The sequence below is a fragment of the Lemur catta genome, chromosome 6, assembly GCF_020740605.2.
Source record: "Lemur catta isolate mLemCat1 chromosome 6, mLemCat1.pri, whole genome shotgun sequence".
Lineage (NCBI taxonomy): Eukaryota > Metazoa > Chordata > Mammalia > Primates > Lemuridae > Lemur > Lemur catta.
Window position 1 is genome coordinate 90965568 of NC_059133.1, and position 19709 is coordinate 90985276.

At 33.1% G+C, this 19709-nt stretch overlaps 1 protein-coding gene across 1 annotated transcript in view; it reads left to right on the plus strand.

Moving 5' to 3' along the window:
- Positions 1 to 5538: 5538 nt before the first annotated feature.
- The window catches only part of LOC123640031 (ovostatin homolog 2-like), a 48189-nt gene continuing 34018 nt past the window's right edge, over positions 5539 to 19709 (plus strand). The window contains exons 1-10 of the mRNA XM_045554369.1: positions 5539 to 5729; positions 6040 to 6223; positions 6745 to 6901; positions 8226 to 8278; positions 8988 to 9008; positions 10743 to 10911; positions 11435 to 11519; positions 14813 to 14927; positions 18094 to 18205; positions 19533 to 19642. Of these exons, the coding sequence (XP_045410325.1) occupies positions 5665 to 5729; positions 6040 to 6223; positions 6745 to 6901; positions 8226 to 8278; positions 8988 to 9008; positions 10743 to 10911; positions 11435 to 11519; positions 14813 to 14927; positions 18094 to 18205; positions 19533 to 19642 (1071 nt within the window). The 5' untranslated portion in view covers positions 5539 to 5664. The remainder of the gene's footprint in view (positions 5730 to 6039; positions 6224 to 6744; positions 6902 to 8225; positions 8279 to 8987; positions 9009 to 10742; positions 10912 to 11434; positions 11520 to 14812; positions 14928 to 18093; positions 18206 to 19532; positions 19643 to 19709) is intronic.

The window sequence follows — 19709 nt, forward strand, 5'->3', positions numbered from 1 at the left end:
GACCCCAGTTTGGGGGTCCACTTTTTGTGTGATTTTGAGGATTGCTCAGATCACAGTGAAGTAGATCAGACCTACTCAGCTGAAGTTATTTTGTTTTATTTCACTATTCCTTCATGTAGCAAGAAAAGGAAAAAGATACAAAGAATGTAAGAATACAGCTTCCCAGTGCCTCTCTTGTTCTTCAAAGTGCCACCTTGGTTGGTTTTATCAACCTAGGAGTTCATGATAGAAGGAGGGCGAATCCTACCAATTCAGAGGAACCCAAAATGCCAGGTTAGCTAAGTTTTATTCCCTTTTATACTGAGGAGGAAAGGGAAAATTCATAGCTCAACCCTTAAAACCAACATCCAGTTTTCAAAATTAAATTTTTTGTGGCCCCACAGTCTCATAACTTAACTTCTTCTATGTTTTATTCATTGCTGCACCATGTAGCTTATTTGAGCTAAAGTCCTGGCTAAGGAATACAACATCAGATTAAGGCCTCTGGTTTTTAGATAAAAACAAAATTAAAAACCTGATGATTCTCAAGTGGCATCTCTTTTATGGAATCCCCTTTGATCCTGCCTTCTTCCTGGTAGAAAATTTCCTAAAATATATGTTTCTCTATCATTTTACTTACATAGTCTGAAGTTATTTTTGTGTTTATCTCACCAACTATATCACCTTATTAAAGAAAAGAAATAATATATAAGTTTCTTGGTTTCTACCCAAACAGAACACCTAAAATACATATCAATAAATATTTTTGAGCCAATGAAAAAGTTTCTGTTGAATGTATATAATATCAGCTGGAGATCGTTTTGCTAAAGCCATATTTTGCCAAGTAAAGTAGCAAAATTTTCAGAAGGCTGGTGGTTTGGGTGATGAATTTTATAATTATGAATGTCACATTTTTCATTGTTATTATACATCCTTCCCCTACCTCATTCACCTATGACCTCGAGATTTTAATATGTTCTCTAGTAAAGGAAAGAGTGGTAGAATTAGAGATATCTGAACTACTGTATTGGTGGCAGCATTTAGTAAGACTCCATTTGACATTTGTCTGTTTATTTATATGGCTATCAGTCTGTTTGCTTGGGTGGAGTGATATTATTTAGGATTAGTGGACCCTCAGGCAAATGGAAGGATAAAAGCTGACTCTAAATAACTTTGGATAAAATCATGTTTTTTGATGCTGTTGAAATTTGCAGAGTTGAAAAATGTGGCTCCGCAAACTCAGTCACATCGTAAGTATTCACCTGGCTCTTGTTATCTAGCCATTTCTCCCTGTTACTTTTTTTAAATCACTCATCCACAGGCAGGTGTTCTGATTAGAAACTTCTCCAGGATTCTAACAATCAGCCATGCAAGAGATAAACATTTGAGAACAAGAAGGGCCATGTCACTTGTTCAGCAGCTTATTCCTTTTTGAGGAAAAAGTGATTTCCGTTTCAATGGGATTGCATCATCAAGAACTGAATAGTTTTGTTTATTTTTAAGCCTAATTAACTGCCTATTCATTGCTGGTCTTGGGCAATATACTCTTATTTTGTAATATTGGCTTAAACACTTGTGAACTAGAAGTTCAAGATGTTCTCAAGAACCAAAATAAATTGTATATTTATTTTATTTTGACTCTTAAAATGGACTATGACTGAAGACACAGCTGGGAAAATCGACAAAATGGTTTTCGTTGTTTAAAAAATTTATAAAACATATAATGTCAAAACAACTTTTCAAGGGATTGCCTCAGATTCAATTCAGTGGCACTTGGAAAATTCACCTATATTGTCTCATGTCTGTGGGTATCACCCAGCTACAGCAGCAGGCGGACAGAGCTTCACCAGTTTTTCTCTAGCATTAGCTGTCTTCATTCCCTTTATAAATGATTTCCCTGCATAATTTTATCATTGTCCATAATATTAAATATCATCTGTGTAGAGTAATGATTCTCAAATCTACAGTGTTTTTCTAGAGTGCCAGATTTATTATTTCAGCTGTCTACTGAATATCACCTCTTTCTTGTACTGCAGTCACCTCATACTTTGTACCACACTTAAATCATCACTTCATCTACGCATCTCTTTTGTCTCCCCTGCCTTGCCTGACTGCAACAGTATTCACCATCAGCGTCAACCTCAGCCTCTTCCTCTTCTCTAACCCCATATCAAACAGCTTCAAGTTCTAAGAATTGGAATGAGAAAAATATCTCTTGGAGAGATATTGCCAATGTTCAGGCCTTACCTCTGCACCCTGGGGTAGTCTTTGAGCAAACTTTTATATGGTTTTCTTCCCCCTCTTCCCACTCTTTTCTGTTCTCCTTGGAGGATAAAAATTATACTCATTACTCTTTACCATAACATTCAAACTCATTAGCACAAATAAAAGACCCTTCACAAGGCAACCAGAACCTTCTTCAGTAGGCTCACTGAATGTTATTTCAGACCACATTCTTTTCTCCAGCAAAGCTGAACCTACTATTATTATTTTTTAATTCAGTTACTTTTCTCTGTACTACTATTATCTTTAAAACACAGAATATTCAGTTATAATTCTGTAATGTTCTTTAAAAAGCTGTTACTTCAGCTTTTTACCATTTCTACTCCACCTGGAAAATACTTCATAATGTTAATATTTCCAATTCTAAAGTTACCTCCTTATTAAATCCTTTCCCAACTTTGTCATTTATAGTTTTAATTTGACTCTGTAGAGCCTTGCTCATAGTTCCAACATAGGATATTCTTGGTAGCACCTGGCATTGCACTTTATGTTTACATATCCTGCTGAGTGGACAGTGAACTATTCTTAGGGAAGAAATGGTTTTATTCATCTGTTTATCACCAAGACATGTTTCAATACTAAGTCCCCCTCAACATGCATTCTCATGGCACTCTATGGTTCTTTCTCCTCTATAGCACTTGTCACGATTGTAATGAAATAATTAATTGCACAATTAGTTAATTAATCTTTGTCTTTCCAGATAGAATGATAACTCCAGCAACACACATTGACTTTTTCAAGCCCATCAACTATTGTAATGCTGGCAGATAGTAGGTACTCAATAAAAATGTGCTGAATGAATGAAGTATTCCTATGGCAGTGAACACCAATTGTGTAAACAGTATTAGCTGTCAAAGGATGATTATGTAATAATCTGTTTTCTCTTATATATCCCTTTGCTCAGCAGAGACCTACTGAGGCTATAAAGACATAGTGCACAAATTAATATTGGTGTCCTTTTATAATATTCTTATATGTGAAGATATCCTTTAATCGCATTTAATTTATAGTTGTTGAAAGAAATTCTTTCAACTATTTACTGTCTGGTTAACCCTATGAAAATTAACGACTTTTTCTGATGCTGCAGTTTTCTTATCTATAAACTGAGCATAAGTAACAAATTCGGAATTGTGTTTTCTGATGATTAAATGAGCTACTGTAAATACCAGCACATGGCATCCTGCCTGCTGCATATTGAGTACTCAGCAAATATCCTCCCTCTTCTACATTTTCTCCCTTTCTTCATCCTCGCTGTCCCTCTCTTCCTCCCTCTCTCCTATCCTACCACCCTCCATGCTTGTCTTCCTTTCTTCCTGTCTTCTTTCATTCATTCCTTTCTTCCTGCTTCTCTTCCTTTCTTCCTTTTTTCCCTTCTCTAATAGAGAATCATGTCTTATTCATTTCATTTTCTCTAGAACATAGCACTACTGTTGATACATAACAAGTACGCAATAGATATTGTTGGATTCATATTTGAATCGTCTGGGATAATGGCCCTTTAACCTGAGACCACGTATGTAAATCAGATAAAATTATTTAGGAGTATTCCATATTTGGAAAGAAAGCTATCATGAGAACATGCTAGTTCACAAGATAATTTAAAAGAATAGTGTACAACATATATTATTGTTAATAAATTGCCTTGATTAAATTTAAGCTCAATGAGTCATTTACTCAGCATAAAAATTTTACATTTGGAAAAATAGAAATGCTTTAGAGAAGTCCATTGCTTTAGATTAATCAGCCTTGGGGATAAACAATAGGTTGCTTTGATTTATAAACCATCTGCCTCTGGTGCCATTTTTCTTGGATGCTAGTGAGTGAAACCTGGTGAGTTTCAGTTGTTTTGGAAGCTAGAGACTTAATTTATCTGAAGAGTATGGAGAGTGTAGTGTGAAGGGTGGTTCCAATAACAAGTTTAACAGGCTATCAGAGCAAAGGGTATTGTTCAAAAACAGAGACTAACAGTTTGAAATTCCAGTGGAAAGAAATTAAACCTTAAAACTATCAGGGCAGAGCAGACCAACAATTAAAGATTAATTAGCTCTGTGGCAGAGATTGTAAGAGAGTTGGCCGCCTATGCAGGGTTAGAGGAAAGGAAGAAAAAACAAAAGTCCAAATGGAAATGAGTAAGGGAGCAATGTCTCAGCTCCACTGAGAGAGCAACATGGTCAGGATTTTCATGAACACAATTCTGCACTGAAATATGAAGCCAACAAGGAATGCCTGTTCTTACCTTCCCTAGAGCTCATGGTTGCCTGTATTTTACTACTTCCATTACAGCTCCTCAGCTACTATATGATAATGATCTTGTGTTTTCTTTTATATTTGCTTTTACAGACATATTTCTATGATTAAAGCCAGTTTCTGTCTTTTCTTACCTAGTGTAACCTCCTTCAAGCCATATGCATTGCCTCCATAAATACTTAAAGTAAAAGGAATGTTTAAAAAAAGGGAGATGGGAAGACAAGACAAATGGGAGAATTGACATACTGGGGACTTTGCTAAAGTTTGCCAGTTTCTTTGGCATGGTTCATGTACCTTGCAGAATGTTTTGCAATCAAAATTGTGGTAAAGCACTTTTATTTTTTTTTTCCCCAAGAAGTAATGTGTGCATGTGTGCATATATGTATATCACTTTTCCTTTCATTTTTTTTCTCAGTATATTTAGAGTAGAAAAGGACATTGAACTTTATAAAGAAAGCCGCACTAAGAAAATCATTAAATGTTGGACACAGATCAACATTTTAATGTTGAATTCTATATTATGAATTTATAAAAGAATAACTTAAAAATTCCAATTATCTGTAAAACGAGCCTATACTGAGATATCTGTTTGCATCTATGTTTTGGCAACAACAGTAATGCCACTTTTCTCAGAAGCCTGGAAAATTTACCATTTGGGAATTGGTATGGTAACAGCTGTTTGGATAAGTATTTTTCTTCCAAGTGCTAAGTCCTATGTAGTAATGCTTTTGATACTATGGTCAGCCCCGTGAATGAGGTGCTAAAATAAACTAATGAACTCCTAAGTGTTATACAACTACTTCTTTTGTTCTTCTCTTTCTTCCTGTCCAACCTGTGCTACTGATTCCAAAAACAGAGCAGCTTCCAGTGAACTTAAGCAGGAAGTTTTATACAAAGTGACCCCCCTCAAGTAATAAGATCAGTGATCTAAATGTGATTGGTGGGTTTTGGTGATACTTGCTCCAAAAAGTAATTGATCTCCCATTATGTATGACTATAAAAGCAACAACATACAAAGAGAAGCAGAGCAGAAAGGAGGAAAGAAAGTGGAGTGTTGGGGCAGCTGGTTTCTAAAGAGAGAGAGAGAGAGAGAGAGAGGGAGAGAATGCACGGATATTTATCTTGAAGCTTGTATTGTTCAAGCGTTGGGATAAAATGATGCCTACCATTTTGATGAGCACATTTTTGCTTCATTTTATTGCTGCTGTGGCTTCAGAACCGTAAGGGAATATTACACTTTCTGTTTATATTAAAATACTAGCAAAGTGACCTTATTAAATATGTTTCATGCTAAAATTTCATTATATTTTACCATTTCAGCTTCTGAGACCGATTGCTGGCTTGCCCTATAGATTTTAAGCAGTTATGAAGGGAATTGACATCTTTTTCCTAAGATACCTCTTTCTGCATACCCAAGTTTATTGTAATACTGTCTATGAAAAGTGTGTATGTTTTAGGAAATTGCTTTTTTGTGGATGTTCTCCATTTCTCCTACACTTGATTAGAATATTGGTTACTTTCTTTGCATAGGCAATATATCCTGTGGATCTCCTCTGTGATGCAGAGTTATTCTACAGAAAAAGCCTGTCTCCACCTCTTAAACCTTAATGAATCTGTATCCTTGAGTGTTGTCTTAGAATATGATGGATCCAGTACCACTATTTTTGACCAGTCTGTGGAGGAGGATAACTTCTATGCTTGTGCAAATTTCAAGGTGAGGCACTGAACTTGACTATTAGGAACTTCAGATGGAAAGATTAAATTATTTTTAAAAAATTGTTTCTAGAGAGTTGACAAATGTTATTTTGGATGAATTGTCAAAATTAAGGAGGAAAATTGGAGAGTTCCTGAGAGGTATGAAATAAAAGGAAAATTTACACATGCAACAAAACCTGTGAAGTAATGCCATTCTTCTATTACAGGGAGCAATAATGAGATAATTACTGCTTTTTAGACAGTAAAATTGTTCTACAGTCTGAGGAAAGAGAATGTGGGTAAAGGAAAGAAGGGTTGGGACTCAGGGAAACAAACAAAAATAAAAGGCAAGAAGATATAAAAATAGTTCATTAGAAAGTATCTTCATGCTAAATGAAGGAATTGTAACAGTGATCATTAAGTTTCTCATGAGGAAATAATGGGTTTACAAGTCTCCCTTATCCTAAGAAGCCAAATTAAGATACTGTTCATCATCTTAACATCTTATGTTTCCCATTCTCTGCTCTTCCACATAACTAGGTCTCTCAGAAGTCCTCTGAACAGTTGGCTTTTGTGACCTTGCTGGCTAAGGGAGATACTCTTAAAATCTCTGAAAGGAGATCTGTAGCAATCACTTCAGAGGAGAAGGTAACTTTTATTCAGGCGGATAAACCCATCTATAAATCTGGAGAGGAGGGTAAGTCAATATTTGTGTTTCCTTTGTATCGTTGACTTGAAAAACGCATTCTCCAAATTGAGAACAATCCAAACAGGTGAATTTCTAGATGTCTTTTAAATGCATCCTTAATGCCATAGGACTGTCAATTTCTAGAATTCTTATTGGTTTTCTAGATCAATTATGAAATAGTACCCTCCAACTCCAGTAATTGAATGAATGCTTTGTTGCATAAAATTTTACACACTACTGTCACTGTTTACAAATTCTAGTGACAGTCCTACATGATATAATGGTTGCAAGCATGGGATGTGGAGGACAATTGTTGGTTTTGAATCGTTGCTCCATAATTTAACAGTTGCGTAAGTTAATTAACCCTCTTTTTTAGGATCAATTATTTCATCTGTAAAATGGAGATAAAAGTGTCTCACTTACAAAATACTGTGAGAATAAAATAAGATAGCCAATGTAAAATAGTGCCTAATATGCAGTAACGACCCCATAAAAGATATTTACTATTACTGTTATTATTCATATTAATAGAAGTAATCATAAACCTGATAACCTAGATAAAGATCTTCTATTTTCTTTTTTACTGTTGTAAGTAAAAATAGCAGAAAGAACACCAAACTAGGATTCAGAGGGTTTAGTTTTAGTCTTGGCTCTGTTAATAAGTTATTGGCTTTTGCCAGGTAAATTCTGATCTCTGGACTTGGTTTTCCCATTTGTAAAATTAAAGGGCTGGATGAAAGCACCTACACATTTTATTCCGATTAACATTACATCTTTTTGTGACTTATTGAAAAGAAAATACCTAAAACCAGAATTCTTATAGTGAGATTTTTGCTGAATTATATTTTCTCTTCTGGATTTACTAGAATACTATGAGATGAGTTATGTAACTGTTACAAAAGTAACTAAAATAGTTTTTCTGGAATTTTGCTAAAATTAACTTGTTTGATAGCATCAGTATATTTTTCCAGAAAAATTCTATTTATCTCCTATCATACATGTTTCACATTTGCTCTTCTATGACTAATTCTGCCACCAATTCTGAAGATATCCCAATGGGCTGTTAGGGTGCAAGTTTCCAGTTGTGGTAGCAGCTAGTATCAGCCTTGGTAACAGCAGAGCATTGTGAACAGAGGAATTACAAATGTGCAGTAAGAGGGCTTTCCCAGTGGATCCCAAATCTCAAAGGGTCAAATCAGAGCTAGCGGAGAAGGGAGCGTAGTATTTTGTGATAGCAAGGTAATTAATTTCTAAGTCTATTTACAAGCAATCATACCTGAGGGAGAAATAACAAGAAAAAAAAATCATCTCCTCCTTTTTTTTTTTTTTTTAGTTCAATTTCGCATTGTGACACTGGATACCAAGTTCAAGCCTATTAAGGATTTGGTGAGTTCAATAATTTCTGATGGTACAATGAAATTTAACACGTTGACTGCCACAATAGAAAAAAGAAATTTGTCCTTGGAGCCACGGTGTTTTATTACGAAAATAGAATAAAAACTTCAAAAAGAAAACGATCCTAATTTAATGAAAAATCTGTTATTCTTTATTGTTTTCTGTTTGTCAGTTATATGAAACTTGAAAAATAGTTGAAGCGGCTCCAAAGATGAGGAGACATGTGAGTTACATATGCTTCATGAGGCCACGGGCTCAAAATTAGAGTGAGTTAAATACAACTCACATGGCAGTTAATGTGTTAAACAAATCCATTGCTATGCAGTCTTCAGGATGTTTTCCATATGTATGGAAATAAGGTTCTAACATGGAGTACTATATAGATACTGCTTCAATGCTAACTTCACGTTTAAATGTAAAACTTTAATTTATAGTGATCTATTTATACTTTTTAAAGTCTTTTCATCATATAAAGAAAACTGGTTGCATGGAACATACTTTCCACTTCCCCAAAGAAGTTTGGGATTTCTTTCACATTGGGGGTTTTCCTGGCATCTTTAGCTATGGAAACTTTGACCTCTGGAGAAATGAGGGCTAAATTTCAATCTTAAATTAAGATATACAATCTTTATAATGCAATATTTGACAAAAATATTGTACTATTACAGTATTAATATATAGTTTTTTTTTCCTCTTTCAGTATCCTTTAATCACAATTCAGGTAAGAGATCTGCTTTTCTCATCTATTTTTTAGATATTCAGATAAACAATGCTGTGTGTCTAGTTTTCACGATGCATAACTAGAAACTAAGATTACTGAAAAGGGGGAAAGAGTAATGTTTACGTGCATATGCAATGTAAGGCACCAGATGAAGATTTAAATAAAGGGCCGTTTGCTTTTAGAGTGGGCTTTTTTTGGAAAATAAAAGATCAGGCTCTTTCTAAGGGAGGTATATATTCTGAAATTGCTTAATTTGCCTGCCAGCCCTTCTTGATTTTAATTTAACCATATCTTATTTTAAGGAAATAGAAAACAAAAACATCTAAAATTTTAGAAATATGCTAGAAGGTGAGATTATAAAAGGGACTGCTTGCTTTCAGGAAATAGTTAATGAAGTCTCTTCCTATCAGTTTCGATCTCTAGAGAAGTGTGCCCTTCAAAATATTTGAAGACCTATGCCCATCAGTAAATAAATTGTATCAACCGCCTCCAACATATGTGTTTTAATCTCTGCATCCAATATGTACCATTACTATTGGCTAAGTCTGAAGATCAATACTCTGAGATCCTCAGTTTGTTATTAATGATTATGTGTGTAAACATACTTCAAATAGTCTTCCTTCTACTTTAAATGCTTTGACCTTGTTATATGGGTGACAAATAAATATCACGGCAGCCATTTTCATGTTCTGCATTATTAGTAATGTATAAATTCTATTATCTTCACATCCTGATTCAGCTAAAGTTGTGCTCCATTGAAAGTAACAGAAAGCTTAAGTAAAGGTGGCTTAAATAAGTGAAAGATTTATTGTTTTCACAAACCACTAAGCCTCAGTGTAGGCACTTCAGTGTTAGAACAGCACAATAGAACGGCACAATATTACCAAAGTCCGAGGCTTCTTTTACTTAACCTTCCTGCCATCCTCAATATGTTGTTCTCTTTTCAATGCTAGCTGACTCTGATTCATTTACAGGGAACTTCTACCTGGTGATTTCCCCTTACATTTAATTGGCCAGCACTTGGTCACATGGGTAACCCTAACTGAAAAGAAGTTGGGGAAATTAGTTTAGCTTTCTAGACTTTCTAGTAGCTGAAAACTACAGGGAAAAAAAGTTATAAAATAGGTAATGAAGAATGGTTTTGTTTCTTTGTAGAGATCTTTTTGTCAGAGTTTCTTTAATCACGCTTGGATGATATCAATAAATTTACTGAAACAGTCTCATGTAAGCTGCAATATGTTGAAAGCAAATAAAGAAGAAAGGCTGGCATTATCATCAGCCTTTTCTTATCATAGAACTTCCATTTAGCACCTCTTGTATGCAGTGTGTAATTCATGACCAACTTAGATACAGACCCAGTAAAAACCCATGACAATGATTATAAGTATTTGTTAGGATAAATATCCCTTGGGCACCTGTTGGTGTGGGTCCACTCTGCTTTGGAGAGCTCTTACTCTGGAGCAAGCACACTGAGTTTTTAATTCTTTAACTATGTGACTCTAGTTAGAAATATAAAAATCAAAAGCATTAGTTACAGATTTTGTAATCTTTTTTGGGCTTATGAGAGACATATTTTAAATGTGAATGCGCTGAGGAAGTTATGTTGATTTTACAATTTGAGATAATTAGTTTGATAAAATGGTAGCACTTTCTTTACTTCCAATAATTATAGAAAGTATACAGAATATAGAAGAAAAGGATAATATTCTCATCAATCTCTTCATTATTTTCCAGGATCCTCAAAACAATAGGATTTCTCAATGGAAAAATGTGACTTCTTTCCAAAATATAACCCAACTGTCATTCCAATTGACTTCAGAACCAATGTTTGGAGATTACTCTATTGTTGTGAAAAGACAATCAGGAAAGACAGTGACACACCAATTTACTGTTAAGCGATACGGTAACCAATTGCTATTCATGGTTGTCCTATATAAGAAGAGCACAAAGGGCTGAACAAAACAATTTTTATGTTAGACTTAGGCAAAAGGAGATGAGCTTGATTTGGTTTCCTGTCACCTTCCTTTCATGGTCTCATCTGCTTTATGATCAATCCTCTCTTGCTCCTCACTCCTTTCTCAGTATCCTTATTCTGATCCCTGCCTTTTTTTCCCCCTATGAAATATCCCATTTTCTAGAATCCAGACAATCTTCTAGGAAGGATCTAAGCAATTACAAGAGAAAAAAGTATAAAATTCTGGGGATAGGGAAGAGAGAGGAAAGGGGAAGAGTTAATAACTGATAAGACACCATCACATACTATGGTAGACTGGTGCCACACAGAATTTGGGATGATTGAAATATGGTCTGTGCAGATGTATATATGGAAAAACATTGTGCTTGGAAGCATACTTAGCTATATGATTGCAATAAGTTTTGCTCACCAGTGATCGTGGAGGCTGAAGTATGTTTCTTTTTGGTTCCAGTGTTGCCCAGATTTGAAGTTAAGGTCAGTGCACCACAAACAGTAACTATTACAGATGAGGAATTCCAAGTGGGTGCATGTGCTACGTAAGTATTTATTCAGGAGATTTGCCTTCACAGGTAAACACAAAGCTGAGAGAGAATAAGAAATAACATTAACCATGTAACTTTAATTTTTTATATGCTTACATTAAAATTATTAGAGAAGTAATGAATTCTCATATTCTAATATTTTTCAAATGTAAAGAAAAACGTAAGAAGTTCCCTATAATTCATTCTACCATCATTGTGATTTATTTTCCTATAATTTTTAATAGTATTTTCCATGACTGCAATCATACTTTTCTAGTCACAATAATTTTTTTAAAAGTCCCCACATTATGCCAATCTTTTTATGAATTCCAATTTTTGTCCCATAAACATATCTCTATGTGGCTATACCCAATTACCTAACTATTCTTACATAAGACACATGTAAGCTGTTTCATTTTGTTTTCCCAGTAATTAATATTTTTGTAGTGTATGTCTTTATGGATAATTATTTAAGTAGCTTTTGAACTAAAAATTGTTTACTTACAAAAGATTTACTATGTATAATTATATAAGTGGTTTTTGAATTAAAAATTGTTTACTTACGAAAGATTTACTTAAGAAAGATTTTCAAAAGTGGAATTACCAAGACAAAATATACAACATTCTTTCAGTCTTTTGATCATCATATTGCTCACCAAATATGTTGTGCCAATGTGCAATTCCAGCAGCTGGCACGAAAGTATCCACCTTTTTTAACCATCATTGAGTATTTTCATTAAAAAAAAGAATATGAGCTATCTAAAATATCATAATGAATATGAGATATCTTATCAATTTAATTTGAATTAATTTGAATCCTCTTAAAGTAAAAAATTCCTATATAATTTGAGAAATTTTTAATTTCTTTTTGGGAAATTATTTTTAATGCCTTTTATTCTTTTTTAGTGTGTTATAGTTTTCTCACATGTTTAATAATAGTAAAAAAAAGCTAATATTTTTGAGTACCAATTAATATGTTACACACTACATATATTTTCACCATAATTCTTTCAGATGAGAGCTATTATCAGCTCTATTTTATAAAGAAAGACTATAAGACACAGACAATTGAAATAATTTATCAACATTAATGGAGCTTTTAGATGGCAAAACTAGGATTTTGACCTAGGTTGTTTGGTTTCAGAGCTACTCTCCTAATCAATAACACTGTTATACTCTATATATAGACAGTAAAAAATATTAATATGTGCTATATTTGTTAAATACTTTTTATTTAATTGATATCATAGAAATTACTTGGGGCTGCCTAATCAACATACAAGAGCAGTTCTTGTGGATGCCCCAAAGAATCTTGGAAATCAGTTTTCAGCCTTTTTTTAAAAAAAAAAATAGCATTTAAAATTTTCATTAGATTCTAGGGAAACGATCATAAAATTTTTCTGAGTTCCGATGAAAAGTAGTTGAATATGTGTCAGAATTTAGTTTATGTAATAGATGAGAGATTGTAGATGATCAATAATCAATATAAACTTGAAGAAATCCAGGATCTTAAACTAGCTTCATTAGGGAAAAAACCCTACACAAATCCAGAACTTTCCATAGCATTAACATCTCTAATTTATTTATCTGCCCAATGGTATGCTAAAAAAGTGCAACACACTGATTTGGAGAGACAAAATGTTTCTCAAGTATGGCCATCAAAAAAGACTTGCTAACTAAATGCTAACATGGAACTGGTTGTTCCCAAACATTAAGTCAGGTTATAATCTATTATCCTGGATCCTTGAAACTTCTTTAACATTATATTCTAGAAAGATTTGACATTAAATAGTTAGTCAGTATCAATGATAATAATATCCTGCCCCTTGTCCAGGCAGCTAGACAGGAGCTATGCCTGCTATAAAGTTATTTCCGGGCAGGCTATAAGAGCACTATATCTAGAAGTTAATGTCAATTGTCTGTCTCAAGTTGTATCAAACTATGTCTGTGTGTTGTTTCTTTGGTATTCCCTGGGATAGAGCTTGGAACAGCTCAAGAAAACAGCAGCAAATTAGATTATTTTAGCAAACAGTCTCAGAGATGAATTGGGCTTTTAAGACGGAAGAAAATTTACCTACAGGCAAAGAGATTCCGATAAATTGCATTGGCGTCCACCTAAAGCTTTTCAAATCACAAAGGGAAAATGTATATTTAAGCCTCATGGGCATGTGTTAACCTGTAGATAATACTATGATAAGAGTTTTATTTTATAAATAACAGACAGTAAGAAGGAATAATAAGTATTCAAGTAGAACATTTGTGGCCAGTCTTAGTCTGGCCTCTATATGATAATCAGACCTGACAGATGATGTTAATGATTTAAGTTGAGTCAAAATCTCAGAAATGCTAAGAATTTTTAAATAGAGAGAAAAAAATATGAATGGAATGGAAAGAGCACAGACTGTGAAGTGAGGCAGATCTGAGTTTGAATTTTAGTTTCATCAATTATAATGTGTAGAAATGAGTTACTTGATCTCAGTTAACTCATCAGGGTCACTGGGAAAAATAAATGAGATAATGTATGTAAACATCTGATTTATATCAATGTCTGACAATTAGAAAAAATGTATTATAATCTGTAAATTTAATGATATTCACTTTTATTGTACACTAGTTTTACATTTGTTATGTTTTTCTAAATCTTCATAGCAAGAATCCTCCAGGAATGAAAACATTCCAATTATTTGGATTTGCCTTTGGTTGAATCCTTAAAAAATCTTGTGCTGTAGTATTTTCTGTGTTTGGGGAGAAAATTAGATACTTACTTAACCCCACCCCAGAATGTATTACACTTTTGGTCAAAACATAACCAGTTTATGTCAATTCCCATAATTATATACTCAATAATATTTACTGAGTGGTAAAATGAAAATTCGTGTTTAATATATTGATCTGGAAATACTTCAAGATCCCAAATTAGTTTTCATTCATATACATATATACATATATATTTTCTGATAAAGAAAATGCTGCAACCAGTTTTTAATAATATTTCAGATTAAAATATAATTTTAAAAACTCAATTTAAATATTATTATAAATCTTATTCACTGAGATTTTAGATTATTTTAGATTCTATATTATCTTCAATTTGATTTTTTTAAAAGCAGCCAAATTCTCCTAACAGATCAAATACCCAATTTAACCTAAATTCTTTGAGGGAAAATCACACCAATAGATGAGGATTTCTAATTGAATTTGGTTAGACTGGCATACTCATGGTTTAAAGATCTCACATATAATTTTTGAAAAAGATATTGCTATACTGTTGTTAATCTATAATCATAAGTATACCTTTCTCCAACTAGGTACACCTATGGCCAACCTGTGCAAGGGAAAGCCCAAATCCGGGTGTGCAGAGAATATTTTCCTTCAGGCAATTGTGAGACAAACAATGAAATATGTGAGCAATTTATTGTGCAGGTACATACCATGATCTTTACTCAAAAAAAAAGTTCTTGCTCATTTTTTATTATATTTCTTTCTTTGGCTCCATTTACAAAAGGGACTTAACACTATTTTCATTTTGCTGATAATGGAAGTTTCAGCTAACTAAGGTGAAGAGTGAGGAGAAAATACAGTGCTTAACCATTGTCCCTCTATCTCTTTTAATTTCAGAATATTACAGGGGTACAAACGTTTTGGTTACATAAATTGTTTTTGTACAATTTGAGTCAAAGTTGTAAGTGTGCCTATCCCCCAGATAGTGTGCATTGTACCTGTTAGGTATGAATTTACCCATCCCTTCCTCCACACTCCCACCTGCTTGATTTCGAGAAATGTTATTTCCATACGTGCACGTAAGTGTTGATCAGTTAGTTCCAATTTAATGGTGAGTATATATGTTTGTTTTTCTGCTCTTGTGATGCTACACTTAGAAGAATGGTCTCCAGTTCCACCCAGGTATTAGTCCACCATTTTTTTATGGCTGAGTAGTACTCCATGGTATACAAATACCACATTTTATTAATCTTATCCTATAGAGTGTGTAAACTGTTATCCACCTATAAATTCACAGGAATTTTAGAATTTGAAAGATCTTTTTGGCTTTATTGTTTTGTATACTGTATAGGTGGCCTCCCCAATCTTTCTTTGGAGAATTATTAATTATTCTTTAAATGAATGAGTCTGTGATACTACTCACCAGGCAAACTGGGACTGTTCTTATGGAAACAACTTATTTACAAACATCTGCAATTCAGAGCATCCACATTTATTACTTTAGGTTTGCAATTTATAATCGAAGCCACCAGTTGCTTTCTCCAGCTACAGCAGCCTAACCTTAAGTGAACAACTCTGTCTACTCCTTGAAGATGCCTTTGGACTTCCAAAAATGAAATCTGTACACACCACATAGTTCATATTTTAAGTCTGATTGTCCCAGTGTTACTCACCAGATTTGGTGAGCATCCTCTAATTAAATACTAATAATTGGGGAAAAAAAGGCAGAAACTTATCTTTATAACAAATGCAGGTTAAGAAAGTTTGAGTGAAATTATTCCATGTCAGCAGCACATTATTCCATGGGGTAGTTATAATGCAATTCAGTAAACCTTTCCCGGGTGATGAATGTTCACTCAGCTAATGTTTTATATTTTCCGTGTGTGAAAAATACAGCAAAAAATAATCTGTTAGAACTATCTTTATATACGAGAGGTTTTATTTATTCGAGATAAATTTCTTAGAGTGGGTTTTCTTAGAGGAAATATAGATAACTGTTGATAGATATAATTTTGAGAAATATTTTCAATATATGAGAATATTTCCCAAATTACTTCTAGCAATATATTTAGTAGTTTAAAAACTTTTGCCATTTTGATAGACACAAACTTAGCTTATTTTAACTTATATTACCTAATTACTAGCTAGTTTGAGCACTTTTTCATATTTTTGTTATCAATTTAGATTTGAGAACTCTTAATTACCTATATTTTTCCAGCAGTTCATCTGAAATTGAAACTTTCATTTATTATAAATATTACCCTCCCCCTCTGAACAATTTTTTTTCAATTCTGTTATCTGAATAGTCAAATCATTGATTTTGATCGTGGTATTTTTGACATATCAAGGTTCCTAATGCTTCTGGGTTTCAATTCTTATAAAAAAGTCTCACCTGCTCCTGTGTGGTACCTGTAGCTATGCAAGTATGCTTTTAAGATTGATTAAAGCTAGGCATGATGACAGGCTCTTGTAGTCCCAGCTACTTGCTAGGCTGAGGTGGGAGGATCTCTCGAGTTCAAAAGTTCGAGGCTTCGGCGTGCAATGATCATGCCTGTGAATAGCCACTGCTTTCCAGCCTCGGCAACAGAGACAGACCCTGTGTCTTAAAAAAAATTGCATACATTTTTCTAATAGACATAAAATTAATTTTTGATTGTGTTCCAAAATGAGAATTTTTTTTCTTTCAGATCTATGCTGAGTTGTGTTAGCACCTATCTTATACAATTTTGTTCTCTTTATTCTAAATCATGTTTATGAAACGTTCATCTATTTTCTTGGTTCTTATTTTTCTTTTTCTTTTTTATATTTTTGTGTTCCTAAAACATTTATTTTAGCTTTAATCTTACTGATTCCTTTTTCTAACATTTTAGTTAATTTTGTTGGTTTTAAAAATATATTTGCTGCTTTTTTATTAATAAACATATTCAATGTTTTACATTTTTCTTTAACTACAGCTTAACACCATAGATTTTGATGCAAGGCATTTTTTCCTTTTTCCTAATATCTAGATTCTTATTGATTTACCTTATATTTTCTCTTTGATTCAGGAATTACTGAAAAATGTTTTTCTCTTAATTTCAAAGTAATTAGGGTTTTTCTGGTAACTTTTTATTATTTCATTTTAATTTCTATTATAATTAGACAAAGTGAAATAGCTTTTTGTGATGTTGTTGATGTAATAGTTGATGGTTCAGAGGAACAGACTCTGGAACCAGGATACCTAGTTGGCTCCCCTATCTTTTAACTATGGGCTGTTTACATAACATGCCTATGTTTCAGATTATTCATTCATATAATGGGAATAATAAGAGGGCCTAGCTCATACAATAATTTTGAGGATCAAATGAATTGATATATCCTTCAACATTTTAAATTTGGAATTAATAAATACTTTATTTTAAAATACAATTAAATCTATATTTCTTTATTGATATTCCTGATGAAAGATTATCTATAGATTTTTTTCTTATTTTAAATGAACAATTTACCTTAAAAAGTCTGTTTTGGTGTTACACATTTGATGAATGCTTCTGTTCCACCTGTTTTTAGCACCTCTCAAGATGATTTAATTTCTTACTCTTAAAATACCATTTCACTCCATTTTCAGCCTTTAATCTCTTCCCATCTACAATGTTTCCAGGAGAATTTCCTTAGAATCTATAAAATATACACTACCCTTTTGGCTTGTTTGAAATGCTGATGTAAATATTCTCTTCCTCCTTCTCTTTCTTTAATTCTTTGGTCATTTCAACAAGTTTGTGAAGTAGAACCATAGGGGGCAAGGGTGGGGTGTTATCTGTGCTAAGACTTTTTTAAAAAGTCTCTTGGATTTCTAACTTTTTTGTTATACCTTGTCTTTATTTTTCAGTTGAAAAATGGTTGTGTTTCTCAAATTGTAAATACAAAAGTTTTCCAACTCTATCTTTCTGGATTATTCATGACACTTCACATCAGTGTAATTGTTACAGAATTTGGGACAGGTAATGATTGAATTTTATGAACAATCTGAAGATACATGGCAGCTTACTGGGGAGAAAATTACTGAATTAATACTATGTGCAAAATCCAGACCAATTATTGCTCAAAATAATAAGATGAAGTACCTTTGCTAATAGGTCAACTTGGCTGCTTTTGAATAAGCTTGTTCTAATAGCATTTTAAATAAAATTGTTATGTAAATGTTATATAATTATACCTGCATTAATTAGACAGGGAAGCTTCCCTCTTAAGTAGAACTAAGCTAATAAATTATCTATCGTCTTTAACTTTGTATAAATCAGTTGGTAAGCAATTGCCAGAGTCTAATTTCTGATTTAATATAATAGCTGACAATCTACATCTTAAGTATCAAATCTAGATCCCTGCCTATTTATGTAAGTGAAGTTTTATTGGAACATAGCCACATTCATTTGTGTACTTTGCTTAAGAGTTACAACACAGGTGAGTAGTTGTGACAAAGACAATGTAGTCTACAGCCTAGAATAACTATCAGATCCTTTACAGAAAAAGCTTGCCAACCCCTGATTTAATACAACTGGGGATATTTGCAAGTGCAGAAATTATTAGTGAGATATTTACAAGATCACAGTTAGTAAGTGCTCAATAAATATTTGTTAAAAGAATTTTTAGAAAAAGAAGAAAGTGAGATTTAATTTGGGGCAGGGAAAACAAATTCAATTTCTAATTATTTCTTGTTACTTAGAAAGAGTTTGGGGTTATATTATTTATAAAGTCCTTTATATAAATATACTTGATCAATATTGTGATGGCACTCACAAGGGGTAAATTTGTTACATTTATAGTGTGGTTAATAGTAACTTATCTGGGTATATTTAACTCTGCTTATTCACTTGTTTAGTTGATATCACAAGGCATTTCTATTTACTTTGCTATAAGATATTGTTCAAATTTGGCAAAAGTCTAAATAAATAGTTATATTGCAGGCATAAGAAAGATTTCAGAAAGCCTTATATTTGACATGTCTATGACAATCTCCATCATAAAGAGAGTTAAAACCAGGACTGAATAGACTGGTAGGAGGCAGGAACTTAAGAGCTTTCTCACTTGCTTCTGATTCAAATATTTTCATATTAATTTCATTCTTCAATTTGAAGTGTTTGATAACCAGGTAATGTAGAGTGTTCTGGAAACATACTTCAAAGCATTCACACCTCTCTTTCAATATAAAACAAGAATATAATTCTGTGTATAGGAAGTTCTCCACATGTACCCTAAGCTATTTGTTCTTTTTAATTTTTTGATCAAACAATTAAACCCTCCCTAACACTGTTTCATAATTTCTTACAGGTGTGCAGATCAGTGAAAAGACATCTATTTCCATCACTCAATTTCTTGGAAGTGTGAACTTTGAGAACATGGACTCTTTCTATAGAAGAGGGATTCCTTATTTTGGAACTGTAAGTTTGACGAAAAAAATACATGTTCCTCTTTCTTTTTTTCTGAATCATAGATTGCCCTTTGAAA